Here is a 19,111-nt window from a genome sequence, read left to right on the forward strand (position 1 = left end):
CGTATTTTTCGCTCCATAGGACGCACTTTTTCCCTCCTAAAAAGTAAGGGGAAAAGTCTGTGCGTCTTATGGAGCGAATGTGTGTTCCCTGGAGCCAAATCGCTGTTGTCTTGTGCCCCTGGGCTGCTCTTTGGGGGTGGGGGGAGGAGCCACGGTGCTCTGCCGGCAACCTCCTCTTTCCCCTGAAGCCCCGGCAATGTTTACAAGGTTTGCAAGCAGAGGGAAGGCTGTGTGCTGCTGGGCTGCTTTTTGGGGGTGGGGTGGGGAGCTACACTGCTCTGCCTGCAGACTTTGCTTTCCCCTGAAGTCCCGACAAGGTTTGCAAGCAGAGGGAAGGCTGTGTGCTCCTGGGCTGCTCTTTGGGGGTGGGGGGAGGAGCCACACTGCTCTGCCTGCAGACTTTGCTTTCCCCTGAAGTCCCGACAAGGTTTGCAAGCAGAGGGAAGGCTGTGTGTTCCTGGGCTGCTCATGGGGGTGGGGAGCAGCAAATTGCTGTCTCTCAGTGCCTCCTAATTCAACTGCAAAGGATTGCCTAACTGGATTCTGAGCTCCATTTGAAGTTTAAAAATAGTAAGTTTGGGGATTTCTTCAAGTAGCAGTTTTGCAGAAATAGTCATCAATACATGCAAAGCATCTCCACAAACCAGTAATAGTAATTTCAGCTAAAACTGAGCAGGTATCTGGCTCAGGAACAGTTTAAACTGCACAGCTATAACCAGGCATCCTGTGTGTGTGTGTGGACCATGTTCCTAGTAGCTAATCTTTACTACTGAAAAGAGGCTCTGATATTCCACTCCATTATACAAATTCTTACAAGTACAGTCCACCTATACCAAACCAAAAACATTGTGTTCTCTTGGTATTGAATGGAAGCTATTTATCTGCCCTCTTTTCCTCCTCTGTTCTTTGCTCAGTCACTCCATTTTGAATCTTCCTTTCAAAACAGCCGTGCCTGCTTTGAGAAAACTTCAGAGATTTAGGAACTGGAGCGCAATCATTGGATCTTTTTGCTGTTCCTCCATACTCCAAGCACTTCTCATTTGCACAGCCCTGGTTTCTCTCCCTGACTATTAATATTCTTGATTAATAACAGTAAAATGCTCAAATTTTAGTTTTTGTGACTGCTACCAATACTGACTTCCCAGTGATAATGAAAACAGCTACATTATAATGGAATGTGTCCTTTTTCCATTCTCATCATTATATACCGTGGCTCGCTTTAAAGCAGCAAAGTGGACAGGAGCCACACACACTTAGCTGTTTTAAATAGTTTAGTACAACATTCGAGTCAGATTTTTTTCTTGTTTTCCTGCTCTAAAAACTTGGTGCGTCTTTTGGTCAGGAGCGTCCTATGGAGCGAAAAATACGGTAATGGTAATTCCCAAGGAGACCCCAAAGATCCATCATTAGTTACCTCATATCAACCAATATTGTTAATGAATGTTGATTGTAATATGTTTACTAGTCTATCAGCTGAGTATTTGAATACTATTTTACACTACCTCGCTTCATGCCAGCCTCTCGTGCATAGGCTTTCTTCCTTAAAATTGTATGCTGTTGTATATGAAAACTTTTGGAGACTACAACTAGTATAACTGTTAAGGCACATTCTAGCAGAAGTGACTCAATAGAAGTTAAATAAGTAGCCTTCTTCATCCCACAAATTAGACTTGGGAAAGAGAAAGGCATGGGGAGGAGCATGCACAAGCTTAAACAGAGCCATAGCTCAACCTAAGAATCCGTTTTATATCAAATACACTATTTAAAGAAAATAGCTTATGCCTTTGATTTAGTGCTTCCCACAACACAGGGAAACCACAGCCCACCCTGATGGCCTGTATGATTATCATTTGAGGCCAAGCTCTCAATTTCAAGTGTGCAGAAAGCACTTCACCTCTGAAGCTGCCTAATACTGTGCAGTCATGAGGCTAGCTTTTATTCGTTGTGCCAGATAGTAAATAATTTATTTCCATCCCCAAATAGTAGCGAGTCCTGCTTGGTGTGCAGTTATGTAGACATGGTTCTAGGCAAGGCTCCATAATTCATGATTGCATTCCATTATACCACCTTTTTTTGAAGCCATAAAAGTATGTAGCATGAGAATGTATTGATTCTGCCCCCGCCCCCTTTGGTTCTCCTTTTATAGAGTAACCTGTTCATTAGTTTCAGTTACAGATAGGTAGCCGTGTTGGTCTGCCATAGTCAAAATAAAAAAATTCCTTCCAGTAGCACCTTAAAGACCAACTAAGTAAGTTCTTGGTATGAGCTTTCGTGTGCATGCACACTTCTTCAGATACCAATCTTGGTATGTTCTTGGTATGAGCTTTCGTGTGCATGCACACTTCTTCAGATACCAATCTTGGTATGTTCTTGGTATGAACTTTCGTGTGCATGCACACTTCTTCAGATACCAATCTTGGTATGTTCTTGGTATGAGCTTTCGTGTGCATGCAGACTTCTTCAGATACCAATCTGAAGAAGTGTGCATGCACATGAAAGCTCATACCAAGAACTCATACCAAGTAAGCTCATACCAAGAACTTACTTAGTTGGTCTTTAAGGTGCTACTGGAAGGAATTTTTTTATTCTGTTCATTAGTGTTCATTTGAAAAAAAATTCAAGCTTACATTGTATTGGTATTACATCATATTTGGAATTAAGCAGAATAAATTCTGCCTTATGCTAACTGTTTACCAAGAAGATAACACCCTTAAGTGCCATATAATTGTGACAATTTGAGTACCTTTTGAAAATAATTGGCTTCTTACTCATAGAATAATAGCATTGTAGAGTAGGGTCAACTAGTCCCACCACCTGCAGTGCAGGAATAGCAACACACCATCTCCCATCCAATTTGAAACCGGACCGGACCCTGATTAGCTTTGCAAATGTGTTACCAGTTTTATTGCTGCGCCCTTGGAATAAGCTTTTATTTCTCAGAATGTGTTTGTTCAATAGGAAAAGGAAGTAAAAATACTACTGCCCAGGGGCAAATATAGCCTTTCTAGGCAAGGTGCTTGCGAAGGTGGTGGTAGTCTACCTTCAGGCATGCTTGGAGGAAACTGGTTACTCGGATCCATTCAAGTCTGGCTTCATGTCTGGCCATGGTACTGAAACTGTATTGTTTGCCCTTGTTGATGCCATTTGTTGGGAGAGAATGTCAATATCATATACCCTACACAATGCTTGGATCCTGACAGTGGTTCCTTCCATCTGTACATTAAGCCCCAGTTTTGATAGTTCATGAACACCATGGTTACTATATTTCTTATTCCAGATGATAATATTCAGGTTGATTGCTAGGTGCACAAATTTCAAACACTGCATCTTAAGGAACTGCCAATATTGATTTATGCAAATATCAAATTATCAAAAAGCAATTGCACTGAATTAGGAATATCAAATAGAAAGCTTTAATTAAACCATCATAATACAATAAGCAAAACAATAAAAGTCCCTTGGTATCTCCTTAAACAATGAAAAATTATTCAACAGGTATATTCTGAAAGTGAAGCAGTAATGAATTCTTATAACACAGCAAGCATTTAAATCAATTACTGCTAAACTAATTTGAATCAAAATCTTGAAATGCAATACAGTGCATAGTAAACACATGATTTAATTCATGCCTTAGGCATGAATTAACAGGCCCTACATGTTCTGTGTATTGTATCTCTTCATCTACCTTCTTATTCCCTTTCACCCACCAAGCTTAAAGATGCATTTTCTTGCAAAATACAGTATTTCCAATGGTTGCTATTGTAGAAAACTGGTAACACACAAAGTGAAAATTATATGTTGATGCAAAGTTTTTATCGGTGGTTGCAAGAACAAATGAGCCCTATATTCTAAACAAAATGCTTGATTAACCTGGAGGTAGACTGTACGAATTGTGTATTGATTTGTAATGATTTCTTGGGTCTCTGGACCGTAATAAAGATTGATTGATGTATATATATATATATATATGCAGGTTTTGGTGTCTTCGGGTGTCTTCCCGTGTAAGAGTCGGGGTGTCTGTGCGACGTTTCGACGAGGTCTCACTCGTCATCTTCAGGCTGGTGCTTTCGGCTTCTTGTTACTGGAACAGAGCAGAGTTTGGTGTTTGAGTTCCTATAAATACTGTTGAGGGGTGTGGTGTATAGCCTCCAACGTTCTGGGCAGAGAGGAAGTTCCTAGATTAGTGTGCCTTTTCTTCTTTTGTTCCTTAATTACTTGAGGGATATCTTGGGTGATTTCATGAGTGATATTCTGAATATCACTGGGTGGGTCATTAAGTGTAGATTAGTTGCTAAAGCTTACACTTAATGACCCACCCAGTGATATTCAGAATATCACTCATGAAATCACCCAAGATATCCCTCAAGTAATTAAGGAACAAAAGAAGAAAAGGCACACTAATCTAGGAACTTCCTCTCTGCCCAGAACGTTGGAGGCTATACACCACACCCCTCAACAGTATTTATAGGAACTCAAACACCAAACTCTGCTCTGTTCCAGTAACAAGAAGCCGAAAGCACCAGCCTGAAGATGACGAGTGAGACCTCGTCGAAACGTCGCACAGACACCCCGACTCTTACACGGGAAGACACCCGAAGACACCAAAACCTGCATTCCTGTACCCGTGAAAATCTACGAAAGCATATATATATATATATATATATATATATATATATATATATCTCAAATGTTTTGAAATCAACACCCACATTTTCACTATGTACAGTAACACCCATTTGTCTTTCCTGTAAAACAAGTTTTTATATACGTACTATTCCTACAGGTGTAAGGGAGGTAGAGGTCCCCCCTTTATTTCCTCCTTTCTCTTGCAGTCTCCTATGGCACCCCAAATCTGCTCTGGATGGTTGTAGTACATGCTGGAACAGCATTCAGTGTTTCTCAAACTTGGGTCTTCAGCTATTGATGTACTACAACTACTGTCATTCATACCTGAAAGAGCGTCTCCACCCCCATCGCCCAGCCCGGACACTGAAGTCCAGTGCTGACGGCCTTCTGGCAGTTCCCTGGCTGCGAGAAGTGAGGTTACAGGGAACCAGGCAGAGGGCCTTCTCAGTGGTGGCACCTGCCCTGTGGAACGCCCTCCCAGCAGATGTCAAGGCAATAAGCAACTATTTTACTTTTAAAAGACAACTGAAGGCAGCCCTGTTCAGGGATGTTTTTAATGTTTGATGCTGTATTGTTTTTAATATGCGCTTGGAAGCCGCCCAGAGTGGCTGGGGAAACCCAGGCAGATGGGCGGGGTATAAATAAATAAATAAATAAATAAATAAATAAATAAATAAATACTATTATTATTATACTTAGCCAGACCAATGGTCAGGAATAATGAGAGTCGTAGCCTAACAACAGCTGGAGACACAAGTTTGAGAAACACTGTCAAGGGTGGTAATTCTGAGGGAACAGGAAATTGCTGAAAATGGCATAACCCCTCTGAAAAGGGGCTTCCACTGGATCTAAATAACATCTGTGAACTGAATGAGGCCTTCTGTTCATGGAACAGAAATTTTGCATTGAACACAATGGAAACTTCTGATTTGCTAATTCATATGAGCAAACTTTAAAGCAACATACAGTCCTGCTTTAGTTTTATAATGTAGTTCTTTTAATTCCAACTGGTTGCACCCCTCTCAAAAAGCCCTTTATAAGAAAATACATCTCATTCTTTTTTTACTGCCATTGCTTTCCCTGCCAGGGAGATGGAGAACCTCAGGCCGGGGTGGGATGGGGGGCAAAAACAGGCCCTTTTAACTAGCCCTTGGGATTTTTCCCAGGCTATATACCCTCCTGAGCCAGACCCCTTGCTGGCTTGGCACCCTTCTTTGAGTGCTTTGCCTGGCTGGAATGTGTTTTTGGACTCCAATTGTGCTCTCCTGGCTTGTCTGAATGGTCTGAGGTAGCATAAGGCACCTTCATGTGTTCCTAACTTACACTTAACCCCAATGCATTCTGGAGGAATGACTAAATTCTAAAGCTTCCTAGGACCCAGTCATTTCAATTGCCCATTGTGTGTTTGGCAGCGGTGTGGGGGCAGGGACGACAACGACCCTTTTGGAAGAGGACTTCTTCATATCCGAATTGCATGGGAAATCTCAACTCGTCATGTGAGAAATAATAGAAGCAGCAGGGAGATGCCCTGTTGAGAACACTGCAATTTTGCACAGGCAGAGAGGAGTTGCTACACTAACTACACAATCTCAGAGTTGCTGTTGTATCTCCTGCATGTAATCATGGGCACAAAGTTTGTATTATTGCTATAGGAAGCATATGCATAGTAGATGCCTAGTGTAAAAGCTGACAGGATGCTGTGGAGTGCACAGACGCCTCCCCTACTGATTCCTTGAATACGCAGCTTGTTATCATACTGACAGGCCATTTGCTAGTACACAGTAAGAAGCGTCTAAATGCCAGTTAACACATGAACCTGTTCATTTTCTGTGAAGCATTATTTAACCACGTTTCAGCCTTATTATTCCACCAGTGGTTTCTCGAGGCTGCTTTACATCTGAACCATCAGCAATGAATAAGCAACAAGAAAAAGTGGGAAAGCAGGTTGCATTATTTACTATCAAAGGCTCAGGAGAAAAAAACAAGACTGTTAACCTGGTACCTAGTAGAAAATAACATTGGCACCGCAAAGATGTTTGTTCAGAATATTCTGTTGTTGAGGATATCCTGCAGTCAAGGTGCCGCCACAACAAAGGCCTAGCCTGCCTGGTAACAAACCTACCGTATTTTTCGCTCTATAACACGCACCCGACCATAACACGCATGTAGTTTTTAGAGGAGGAAAATCCGTAGGCATGCCACCCGTAGGCATTCCCTCCATAACACGCACAGACATTTCCCCTTACTTTCTAGGAGGAGAAAAGTGAGTGTTATGGTGCAAAAAATACGGTATTTAACTTCCAAAGGCAGAGGTGACCTAAAGTAAGCTCTCAGATAATTATCTTAGCAGATTGGTGGGTTCATATGAGGGGGACAGCCCCTTTAGGCATTTTGGTACCTAACCATTTAGATTTATATGTCTTGACACCAGCACCTTCTGCTAAATTAAAGCAGCAATACTTTCTAGATGTAAAAGTTCTTAATACTATTAGTTTTTTATATAAAAAATAGCTAAATATTAAATTCATGCCTAGTATACAAACTGGAAATCAGACCTGGTGAATAATTCATTAGGGTACAAAGGGGAGGAAGTAATAGTGGAAGTATCTTTGTAGAAGTGTTAACACCATTAAATTGAGACTTAACTTCTTTAGCACTGCCTTCCCACCCCCTTCATGACAAAGGACTGTAAAAATCTCCAAGAGCAAGTACTACGTTTCATTTCTTCTTTTCAAAAAACCACACAGGCTTCAGCATTCTTCTTCTTCTAGCTTCTGTGTTACACACACACACACACACACACACACACACGACACAGGTCTGGCTTTTGTCTTTTCTTACTACCAGCAAGTTGAAGGAGGGGCCCCCTCATCCATTTGCTGTCTGGCACAGAGCCACTTTCTTTCTTACCATACTTAAGAGGGCCATTACCAAGAGACTTGTCTGGCTATTGAATCGTTGCTTAGATTTTTAACACTTGCTGGATCCAGGAATTAGAAGGGTCTTTGTGTACAGCCCTCCCTGCCCCCTTCCCTCCCCAACTCACAACAATACTTTGAATTCGTGACAACAGCAAATGTGTAAGGCTAGGATCGAAAGGACTGCACAACTACTTCCATGCACTCAGAGATATTGGACATGTATTTTCTTGGACAGAGGCAACTTGAGCCATAGGAAGACAGTGTGCTGTAGTGAACAGTGTGTCAGACTTGAACTCTGGAGATCTGAGTTCACACACATGTATGCTCAGCTGTGAAACTCACTTTGGGTAGCCTCTGTCTCTCAGACTAACCTGTTTTACAAGGTTGTGAGAATATAGTAGGGTGACTTCCCTATGTACTTTGCCCTGAACTTTTAGAATGATTTTTTTTAACACCTCATGGAGCACATAGAGGCCAATCAAAGTATTTGGCAACATGTGTCCCCTTTGGTATTGTGCATGTTGCAAAAGGAAATCTTAGAGTCACCATACATGAAAACAGAAAAGGTGTGTGTGGAAAATACAAGGGGAAGTTCCATGAAAGAAAACAATTTTGGCCATCAACCAAAACAAGAAGAAACTTTAGACATTCCTTTCTTGAAACCAGGTCATCTATTTCTATGCATTTTGAATTCTTGATAAAACCAGATGTGTAATTATGCCTTGGTTCTGTGTTACAGGAGCTATGCCTGTTCCAGACCAGCCATCGTCTTCTGACAAGACAAGTTCCCTTAGCCCTGTCCTCAATACATCTAACGGAGATGGATCTGAAACAGAGACCACATCTGCCATTCTGGCATCAGTCAAAGAACAAGTAAGCAACAGAGACAAATTTCAAATAAACCATGGTGCTATTATTACATTTTGTGTTATACACATGAGTTCTACCTGTTACTTGCTTGAGTACCTTTAAGGCGCAAGATATATTCTAAAAATTTTTTTATTTCTTTAATCCACTTGCATTATTTTGTCACTGAGACATTGGTTTGAAGTCTTCGTTTTTCTTCCTTGCCTTAAGGGAACTGAAAATTAGTAAGCTATTCACTCAAAATGGTGAGTTTGTATACATTTATTTGCATTTGAATGTATGAAATGCAAATGGCATATGTTTTCCTTACTTTTTGCTATAGGTTTGAGTGGGAAATTCTTAGGTGTGAAATAATTTGCTGGAAGAATTTGTTTTCCTTTCCTTGGAATGATAATATCTGGACTTCCTTTTTTTTTACTGTTATCTAGGCCATGTTAGAATTTTTGTACCGAAATCCATAAATCTGGGGAAGTTAGAGTAGTTTTGTTCTGTTCCATGGACAGCTACGTTGATAAACAGCTATAAGATTTTGACACATATCCTGGGCTTAATAGGTAAAGGAGATAAATTTAAAGATGGAAGGGGTCTACAGTCAGTCAATGGCAGAATAAATACCAAAGGGAGTTTGTGCTTGCATGCTTGTCTCTGTTTCCTTGGTGCTTTATTTCATTTCCAAATTTCAGTGTTAAACTTTTGGATTGACTGGACCTTGCTTTAGATTTTATGGCAGAAAACATTGTGCTGCCAAGCAAAAGCTCTAAGGTATTTCTCATGTGCCCTGACGTGTATATTGGGGTGCATATGTACATCCGTACCTGATATTGCAATAAATGAGGGAACTCTTCAATACGTTGGGTTTCCTGTGCATGCAGTTTGGCTGGCTCTAGGTACTAAAAAGATGTCTTGGTTGACACCGGTGCACGTTTGAATACTAATGGGAACAATCAAGCTAAAGTTAAAGCATAACAGACACCATTGATTTCACTGGGGTAGTTGCAGCTTTATTCTGTTCCATTGAAATCAATGAGGCAAAATTTCGGTAAAGTACTTTTTAACTTAATTTTTACATGATCCAGCTAACGTACCGGTAATTTTAAGAACCAGATTTGTCTTGGAAAATAAATATTTTGAAAATAGCTAAGCAGGGTGGACATGTGTTATTATGTTAGGAGCTTGCTTTCTGCTCATATCTCTCCATGTGGCGAATGCCTGTGTGTCTTGCCTGCCTGCAGTGTCGCTTCTGAAAGTCACTTGACCCCTTGGCTCTGTTCCTCTACGTTTAAAGTTCTTTGAGAACCCATATGCAAAGTACTTTATCTGTCACTCCAGATTCTTTTGTTGGCACCTCTCACAGTAGGATATGAGAGCCTTTCTAGAGGAGCCAAGAATTATTAAAAGACTACATTTTTGTGCCAGAAAACCATAGCTTATGTAAGGTTTCAAACAGAGAAGAGTTTATGCTAAGCTCATGTTCTGTTTTCTGTATCAGCTGCTAGGATGTTCCCTGAAAAGTTTTCATAGCTTCTCCTTCAGGTTTTGAACATTCTAAGCTTCAATAAAAAAACCTTTTGGGTAATCTGTTACTATAAATGAGTGTGTGTGTGTGTGTGTGTGTGTGTGGTCTCATTGCTGAAAGTGGGGAGGACAGGAAGCTGGTACTTTTTCATATACTGTGAATTACTGTAGCCATTGAACTGCTGTGCTTTAGGGTAAGGTTACCAGAAGTCCCCATTTCTCGGGGACAGTCCCCGGATTTACAAATCAGTCCCCATACAAAATCCATTGAAGTTGAAAAGTGTCCCCTAATTCATTGAAAGAAAATCTGGTAACCTTAGTTTAGGGTTCTCCAAAAGCACTTTGCAAGTGTGTCCTCATCATGGAGGGCACGTGTTGCGGTGAGATCAATAAGACCAACCTCACTGTTTGTGTGGGTGGGACCGTCTGGATAGCCACAACAACCCGATTGGTCCCTCGGTTGCTGGGGTAATTCTGGCCAATGGGGTTGAGAGAATTTGCAGCCGGGGGGCCTATTTATGCCGCTGCACATTGCGTCGAGCGTCCTCTTAGCACCTCGTGCATCGGATTTAGGGTCTTGCTATGACCTTTCTATGCTGTCGTGGGTCATCTGCTTTTGGGGGCAGGGACCTGGTAGGAATTTCCCCATTTGGCGGATTGGCTGGTGCCACTTGAGCTTCGCCTGCCGTGTAGCAAATCGTCACAACTTTGTAAGGTTTGGCAGTTAGGGATTGGATCAAGGTGTGGTGGAGGGGAGGTTGTCACACCTGCCCCTGCCAATGTGCGATAGGGTATTCCATTAAAGGAATCCAGGTGCTCACCATGCTTTTGTCCGATCCCCTTCCAGGGGTTAGGGCCACGCCAGAGCACCTAGGAGCATTTTGGGGTGAGGTTGCATCTGTTGTAGGACCAGTGCTCCCCCGGTATGTTTACCCTTACTGACTTCTGCCGGTGTCCAGTTGTCAGTGCTGCCCTGCCGGAGGTGTAGGTGCAGCTAGTCGAACCAGTGCCTAAGCAAAGCACTCACATTCTGCAATCAATAAAGTTGTGGCCAAAATTATGCCAATAACCTTAAACTAATATTGGTGTCAACTGTGTCTTTCTCTAATATTGGTGTCAACTGTGTCTTTCTGAGAGCCAGTGTGGTGTAGTGGTTAAGAGCAGTAGTCACGTAATCTGGGAAACCGGGTTCGTGTCTCCGCTCCTCCACATGCAGCTGCTGGGTGACCTTGGGCCAGTCACACTTCTGTGAAGTCTCTCAGCACCACTCACCTCACAGAGTGTTTGTTGTGGGGGAGGAAGGGAAAGGAGAATGTTAGCCGCTTTGAGACTCCTGAAGGGGAGTGAAAGGCAGGATATCAAATCCAAACTCCTCTTCTTCTTCTTTGGGAGGCCTTGGGGGTCTTCACATGCAACTGTAAACTGTGCAGACAGCAAGAACTGCTTTTAAATCATTGACCTCTGTACACAAAGTGGGCTTGCCCACTGTGGCTAACTTGCATCTTTGCTCCTTCCACTTTCAACACACATTGCTTCCTCTCCTCTGCAAATTTTCTGAAATACCTGCAGTCCAGAAGAACAGACTGTGCAATCTCAGCTAGTTATATTGCACTCAGTGTCTGCCCAGAGGCTTCATTCTCTTGTACCATGCAAGCAACTCCATTGCTACATTTTTCTCCGCAAGGTGATCTAGGTATGCTCCCTCTCCTTTCAACATCCACTGCACTTCTTACAAATAAATAAAATAAAATCCTGGAATTGTGTTGATATACCAATAGTTTGGTAGCAAAAGCTGTGCAGGTGCAGTAAATTATGCTCAGAGCTGCCTTTCCCTTGAGCTGCAGGCAATTTCATGACTGTATTTCTCCTTTTGGTCGGTGGGTGCAAGGCGTTCTGCATTGTGTCCAACTAATGTATGCTCAGAGAACACCCACTGAAATTAATGGCCCTGAGTTACTCATGTCATAGAATCATAGAGACCCTGAGAATCATCTAGTCCAACTCCCTGCAGTGCAGGAAAATGCAGCTGTCCCTTACAGGGATCAAACCTGCAACCTTAGCATTATCAGCAGCACGCTCTACCCAATTGAGCTATCCTGTCTTTTAGTGTCAGTGGCTCTACTCTGAGTACAAGCTTCTGTGTATGCCCGGCGGTTTCCTTCCCCTATACCATGCAGGAAACTAAATGACTCTTTTTACTTTGGGCAAGGCACTCTGAATATGCTCAGAAGCTTCTTGCTTTGGTGTCACATGTGGCTCATTAATAACAGCAATGTCTATTTTATTGCAAGGCTCTTGTGGATTGGTATAGGGAGTTCACTAGGTTGGAGAAGGCTGGCTTAGAAGGCTTCATCCAGCCATCTTTACCAAGTGCAGGATCCATGCATAAAAGGCCCTATTCAATATGGTGGTTAAAGCATGCAGTTCTCCACCCTTGATTGTAATGAACAGGACAATCAGTGCACACAGGAGATCAGATGCAAAAGTATTTGGATTGGAGAAGCTGCCCTGTTTTGTTAGCTGACAAATTCAGCATTCATAATTACATTATGATTTCTGTACAACCCAGTGCAGTGGCTAATTTGTTTAGCTCATAGCAGTGGGTTTCCTTTTTTCCTTCACAAAGGAATAAATTTGTGTTTTGTATTAATGGTGCTTCTGTAATTTCTCTACTTAAGCCATTATTTGTTTTTGTAACCACTTGGGGGCTATGTTTGTTTTTCGCTTAGCTTGTTTGATTTTGATTACTGTGGGGATGAAACTTGGGTTCATCATTCAGTAATAAAAATCAGAGATATGGCTATACTTCCTCTAAATTCTTCAAATGCCGTCATGAATGGCAGGTGTTTCTGCAGGTTACTGGATTATATTATCACTAGAGGGCTGCAGTAAACCCAGCATTTTGACACATAAATGAGAGGCTTCTAGTCAGATCCTATGCAAGTTTACCAGGAAGTAAGCCCTACTGAGTGCATTAGAGCAGGGGTCAGCAAATGTTTTCAGCAGGGGACTGGTCCACTGTCCCTCAAACCTTGGGGGGGCGGACTATATTTTTGGGGGAAAACATGAAAAAATTCCTATGCCCCACAAATAACCCAGAGATGCATTTTAAATAAAAGCACACATTCTACTAATGTAAAAACACCAGGCAGGCCCCACAAAAACCCAGAGATGCATTTTAAATAAAAGGACATATTCTACTCATATAAAAACACACAGATTCCCGGATTGTCGATGGGCCAGATTTAGAAGGTGATTAGGCCAGATCCAGCCCCCGAGCCTTAGTTTGCCTACCCATGCATTAGAGCTTACTCCCATGTAGCTATGCATAGGATGATAACTCTTTACTGTTATCCACCTCATACACTGGCCAGGACAGAAGAGTAAGAAAAGCTGCTGCAAGAATCCTATTCTGATCCTCAGAAGGTGCAGCTATAATTACAAGAAGCTGTTTTCCATTTGCTCTGGCAATAGCCGCTTTGTGAACAGCTGCTGCGGGAGAAAATGCCCGTGCCTCTGGCAAAGATAGCCACCACTGCTGCAGAGGACCAGATGGACTGATGGAGGGCAGGTGCGGCGACAGCTTCTCCTACTTTTTCCTCCAAGAAAAAAAATGCATTCACAGTCTTATGTCCAACTGCAAATGAGTAAGTCCTCCAGCTGAACTCCACCAGACTTGCTTCTGCATAAACACATATAGGAATGGGTTGTAATCAGGTGTGTGACTCTTGCATAAGCTACCCATTTTCTGAGTCTCTCCCACCCCTTGATCAAAGTGAGGGACAGGAGTCTGTTTCCCCCCGCCCCAACCCAAACATCTGAATGAATGCTGCTGTAGGTGTCCCATGGTGCCTGATAATTCTGCTGCTTTCTCCACACAATGAGATATTTGCATCCCATTTGTATGTTTATATAACATTTATATATTGTTATTGTGTATTATATTTGCATTCCACCACCCAGTACAGTAACATAGTGCTCATCTGGGAGCAGGCTAAGTCATTTCCTTAGTAATCTAGCTAGCATATCTCAAGGAATTCAAAACCCAAGGAACCAGCAGCGTCCGAATGGACCTGGAAATTTAATTGCATTGAACTCCTTCAGGAATTCGAACCACATCTTGAAGTCTGCCCTGACCTCGCTAGTCAACCGCACCCGATGATGGAGTGACTGCAGGCCTGCGGAAAGTTTCGCTTAGCGTGCGCAAAAGGAGCGACCAGGGGCTACCACCCTGTGTGCAAAATTCACATGGCCCAATAGGGACTGAATCTGCCTGAAGGTAACTTTTTCCCGTGGCAAAAATTCCATACTGATGTCACACAAAGCCACCAATTTTACTTCAGGCAAAGCGGAAGTTAGCGCCACAGTACCCAACTGAATTCCAAGGTAAGATAACCTCATGACTGGGCCTTCAGTTTTATCAGCTGCCAAGGGAACACCTAACTCCTCAGTTAGGTCATTAAAAGCATGCAATAATAGCAACCATTCATCTGAATCGGCTGCAGAACTTAATAAAAAGCCGTCGAGGTAATGGGTCACGCCCCTAAAACCTGTCTTGGTACACAAGGCCCAGTCCAAAATGTACCGAAGGCTTCAAAAGCTACACAGGATATAGAGCAGCCCATAGGCATATAATAAGCTCCATCCAACTGGATCCCAAGCAACTTAAAGTCATGTGGGTGAAGAGGAAGTAAGCGGAAGGCAGCTTCAACATCACACTTTGCCAAAAGTGCACCTTTCCCAAAACTCCTGATCAACTTAACCAATTGGTCAAAGGTGGCATACTTAACAGAACACAACTCAGAAGGGATAGCATCATTTACTGATGAACCCTGAGGGTAAGATAAATTATGAATTAGGCGAAATTCCCCAGGGGCCTATTTAGGCACCCCACCCAAAGGGGAAAGGTGCAGATCCGGGTAGGGAAGGCACTCAAATGGGCCATCTATCCTACCCAAAGCCAGTTCCTTCCTGATCTTTACGATCCCATCAAGCAGAAGAGATCGTGGCAGCCTGACGTCGAAAACTCTTGTCGTAGCGTATAGTGGCCCTTATTCTTCCCATCCTGCCCAAACCCTGCTATTTGCTTTCAGTTTGCAGCAAGTGTTTATCAAGAAAGGGGAGCAAGGAGGACTATGTTTACGTCTTCTAGACTAATGTTGTTTTGAAAAATGGATTCTCCATCAAATTGCTATTTCTTAAAATATTAGTGGGGAAAGGCATCGTTCCCCACCTAATGGAAGATAACAACTTATTCTCTTACATGATTTTTATAGCTATTCTATTAACAGAAACGCTGTTGTTCAACCTCCGTGTGTGTTGTTGTTTTTTTAGTTTCCACCTGAATTCTTTATCCACTGACTCAAAGCTGTCAGAGGTGCTGCTTGATAGCATCTCATGATGTTTGGAGCAGCTAATCCTCCACTTCTAACCTCCAACCTTAGGAGCAATTCTCCCTGTCTTTATAATATGATATTATCCTGTTAACACTTGTCTGAATAGTACTTATGTTAAGCGTAGGAACTTTTAATGGGTTAGCCTAAAAGAAAGAAAGATGAAACATTGCAATTCCTTCATCTTTACCTTAATCAAATTTCTAATTATTTTTTGTGTGTGGCGGGTTATTTCTCTCCCCCCCCCCCCGTGATGTTGATACACTCTTGTTATTTGTAGATTAAAGGGATGTTTTGTCACTTGAACAGCTGTTGTGGAACAAACTGTTATCTAAATATGAAAATATATATAATGCTTTATTTTCAAAACAGATAGGGGAGAAATGCATTTTTGTTTTGAAATATTTGTTTGTAGGGTTTCTGACGGGCTGTGTATTTTTTATTTTATTTTGTTATGTGTGTTTACTTGGAAGTAGACCTCGTGTGCATAGGAATGCATCATCAATGTCATTGTAGAAACTTTATTTATTTTGCTATTACATTTCTACCCCACCTTTCCTTCAAGGAGCTGAAGGTGGTGTACATGGTGCTCCTCCTTCCCATTTCATCCTCATAAAGAACCCGGTGAGGTAGTCAAAATAAAAAAATTCCTTCCAGTAGCACCTTAAAGACCAACTAAGTTAGTTCTTGGTATGAGATAGAATGTCCTGGGAGATTGAAGTGTTCTCCTACTGGTTTCTCTGTTTTGTGATTCTTGACAGAGAAACAGAGAAACCAGTAGGAGAACACTTCAATCTCCCAGGACATTCTATACAAGATCTCAAAGTAGCTGTTTTACTACAAAGGAATTTCAGAAATAGACTGGAAAGAGAAGCTGCTGAATTGCAACTCATTACTAAACTTAAAACCATGGAGAGACCTGGTCTGAACAAAGACATTGGATTCTTATCTCATTATACATGACTAAGACATTTCTCACCTTCTCACCCCTTGCCTTTTCCTGTAAGCCCTATTAAGGTCGTTAAGAGTCGTCAACAGGCTCATCTCAGCTACCTGCCAATCTCCCATTCCCAACACCCTTCTGAGTAATACCCCTCCCCACCTTCTCACTATATAAAAGGATCTGGCAACTTCTGTTTCAGTGTATCTGAAGAAGTGTGCATGCACACGAAAGCTCATACCAAGAACTAACTTAGTTGGTCTTTAAGGTGCTACTGGAAGGGATTTTTTTATTTTGACTATGGCAGACCAACACGGCTACCTATCTGTACCTGTGAGGTAGGTTAGTTTGAGAGACAGTGACTGGTCACCCAATAAGCTTCATGGATGAATGGGGATCTGACCTCCTGTCCCCAGGGTCCTAGTCTTAGGACTCAGCTAGTAAAGGTAAAGGGAACCCTGACCATTAGGTCCAGTCACGGATGACTGGGGTTGCAGCGCTCATTTCACTTTATTGGCCGAGGGAGCTGGCGTACAGTTTCCAGGTCATGTGGCCAGCATGACTAAGCCGCTTCTGGAGAACCAGAGCAGCGCACGGAAACGCCGTTTGCCTTCCTGCCAGAGCAGTACCTATTTATCTACTTGCACTTTGACATGCTTTCGAACTGCTAGGTTGGCAGGAGCAGGGACCGAGCAACGGGAGCTCACCCCGTCGCGGGGATTCGAACCGCCGACCTTCTGATCGGCAAGTCCTAGGCTGTGTGGTTTAATCCACAGCGCCACCCGCGTCCCTAGGACTCAGCTACACAGCTGCAAATAAGACATAAAAATAAAATGTGTTGTAAAGTGCAATATACAAATGTGACACTAGATGGCAACAGTGAGCTATGCAAAATTCAATTTATTTTTCATAACTTTTTCCTCCAAAAAGCATTTCCACAATTTTTTTTTTAATGTGTGTAGATCCCACCCTGCCCTCAAACCATGTCATCACACTGGCAGAAAGACTCCCAAAAATGATTAGGATGGGTGTTAAAATACAATAAAACCTAATTCTAGGATACATTTTTACAGCAAGTGTTTAGAGGATGAATGCAAAATGGTAATGGACTCCACAGTCAACTGAGAAGGTGAATCTGTGCTGCTGAGCTTGATTTCGCCACCCTGATCATTTTGAGTGGATATGTCTCCTATATTATATAGGCGTACAATCCAACAATATCTCTTCCCTAAGGCATGTGAATCCAGAGAGATATATGGAAGGTTACTTTGACAAAGGATAGCAGGGAACAGAGTAAGTACCCCTGGAAGCGCTGAGAGGACCTTTCTACTCAGCCTATCCTCATAGGTGCTCCTGTGATTAGAAGGAAGACCTATACAATAAAGTTAGAAATAATGAAACAACAAAGAACGGAGTAGTTGTTTCCTTTTTTAATAATTATTCTGCATAAAGCCATTAACTTTGAGATTTTCAAGTGGTACTAAATTGATAGGAGGATAAAGCATGGAATACATTTGTAGATAATTGTATGTGAAACATTTAAAAACAGCAGAAGGGGAAACTTCCACTCACCCAAAGGCTTGATCTGACACCCAAAACTTTACAACTATGTTACAAAATGCACCGAGGAACAGGAGGGCATTCCACAACTTGGGGAATCCTACAAAGCATATATATCATCAAGCCACACAGGACAGTAGTACCCTATCAGGGTTGATATGGAAATAGGTGCTTCATCCGGGGTCCAAGTCATTTAGGTATTTGTGTGCCTTAATTTGGGCTCTGTAGAAAATGGGCAACCAGTGCAGGTTCTTTAAGGATGTTGTGATATGAATCTGCCAAGAATATTTACATTTTCATATTCTTGGAAGATAAGGACTACCTAAGTGGCAGTTAAAATAAGTTATTATACCTATGCATTACAGATGTCAGGCATAGGCAAACTCGGCCCTCCAGGTGTTTTGGGACTACAACTCCCATCATCCCTAGCTAACAGGACCACTAGTCAGGGATGATGGGAATTGTAGTCTTGAAACTTCTGGAGGGCCGAGTTTGCCTATGCCTGGAATAGGAGCTTAGGAAACATGGAGAAGGAGATTTTCAAGATACTTAAACACCGTTCTCAAAAAACATACTAAAAGCCACCTTGCAACCAGAGTCTTCAGTAGACATCTCCCAAACTTTTGGCAGCAACTGCTAAATGCTGCCTTTTTGAGAGCGGATAGTTTGCTTCTCAAGAAATTTGAGTTTTATACTGGATTCCAGACCCAATGCCATTTCATCATGCTGCTTCCTCTGGTGGAACCCAGCAAGATAACCTAATTTTCTTGGACATAAGGATTTTTCCTGTTAGTACAGCCAGTCATCGTAACTGAAATGCTTTGGTTCTTCAGTTTGTGTAAATTGATCATTTTGCCTCCAGTTGTGTTATGATTAATAGAATGTCTCTTTATCTTGATAACATCAGAGCCCTGTGGTGTGCTGCATGCATGTTGCTCAGTAGCTTGTTGTGATTGACGTTGGGATGTTAAATTACCTTTTGGTACCTGAATAGCACTTAGAGAAACACATTGCCAACCTGTCAAAAGCAGGCACTTAGCACTTTTTAGACGAGGGTTACCAAAGCATGTGTGTGCCCTTTACCCCTTGTGAAAGTCTACAAGGGACTCTGTCCAGTGAGGTCAGTTGTTTTCATAGTTTACCATTTAAAGCCTATGAAATAACTCGAGCAAGCAAATTCCCATGTTTTAAACTATTTCCATTATGAAACTCTAAAGTCATCAGCCTAGAAATTTGGCTTAAAAGAAAAGAAAGAGCAATTCCGTAGACTGCAAAAACAAATGATAGGA

At 42.1% G+C, this 19,111-nt stretch overlaps 1 protein-coding gene across 6 annotated transcripts in view; it reads left to right on the forward strand.

Annotated features, from left to right (window-relative positions):
• The window catches only part of CTNND2 (catenin delta 2), a 529,021-nt gene that overhangs the window by 70,894 nt on the left and 439,016 nt on the right, over positions 1-19,111 (forward strand). For all 6 annotated transcript variants that reach the window (XM_082234188.1, XM_082234191.1, XM_082234190.1 and 3 more), the window contains exon 2: positions 8,287-8,420. In XM_082234188.1, coding sequence (XP_082090314.1) covers positions 8,287-8,420 — 134 coding nt within the window. The remainder of the gene's footprint in view (positions 1-8,286; positions 8,421-19,111) is intronic.

This window comes from Podarcis vaucheri, assembly GCF_965113315.1.
Source record: "Podarcis vaucheri genome assembly, chromosome: 8".
Taxonomy (NCBI): domain Eukaryota; kingdom Metazoa; phylum Chordata; class Lepidosauria; order Squamata; family Lacertidae; genus Podarcis; species Podarcis vaucheri.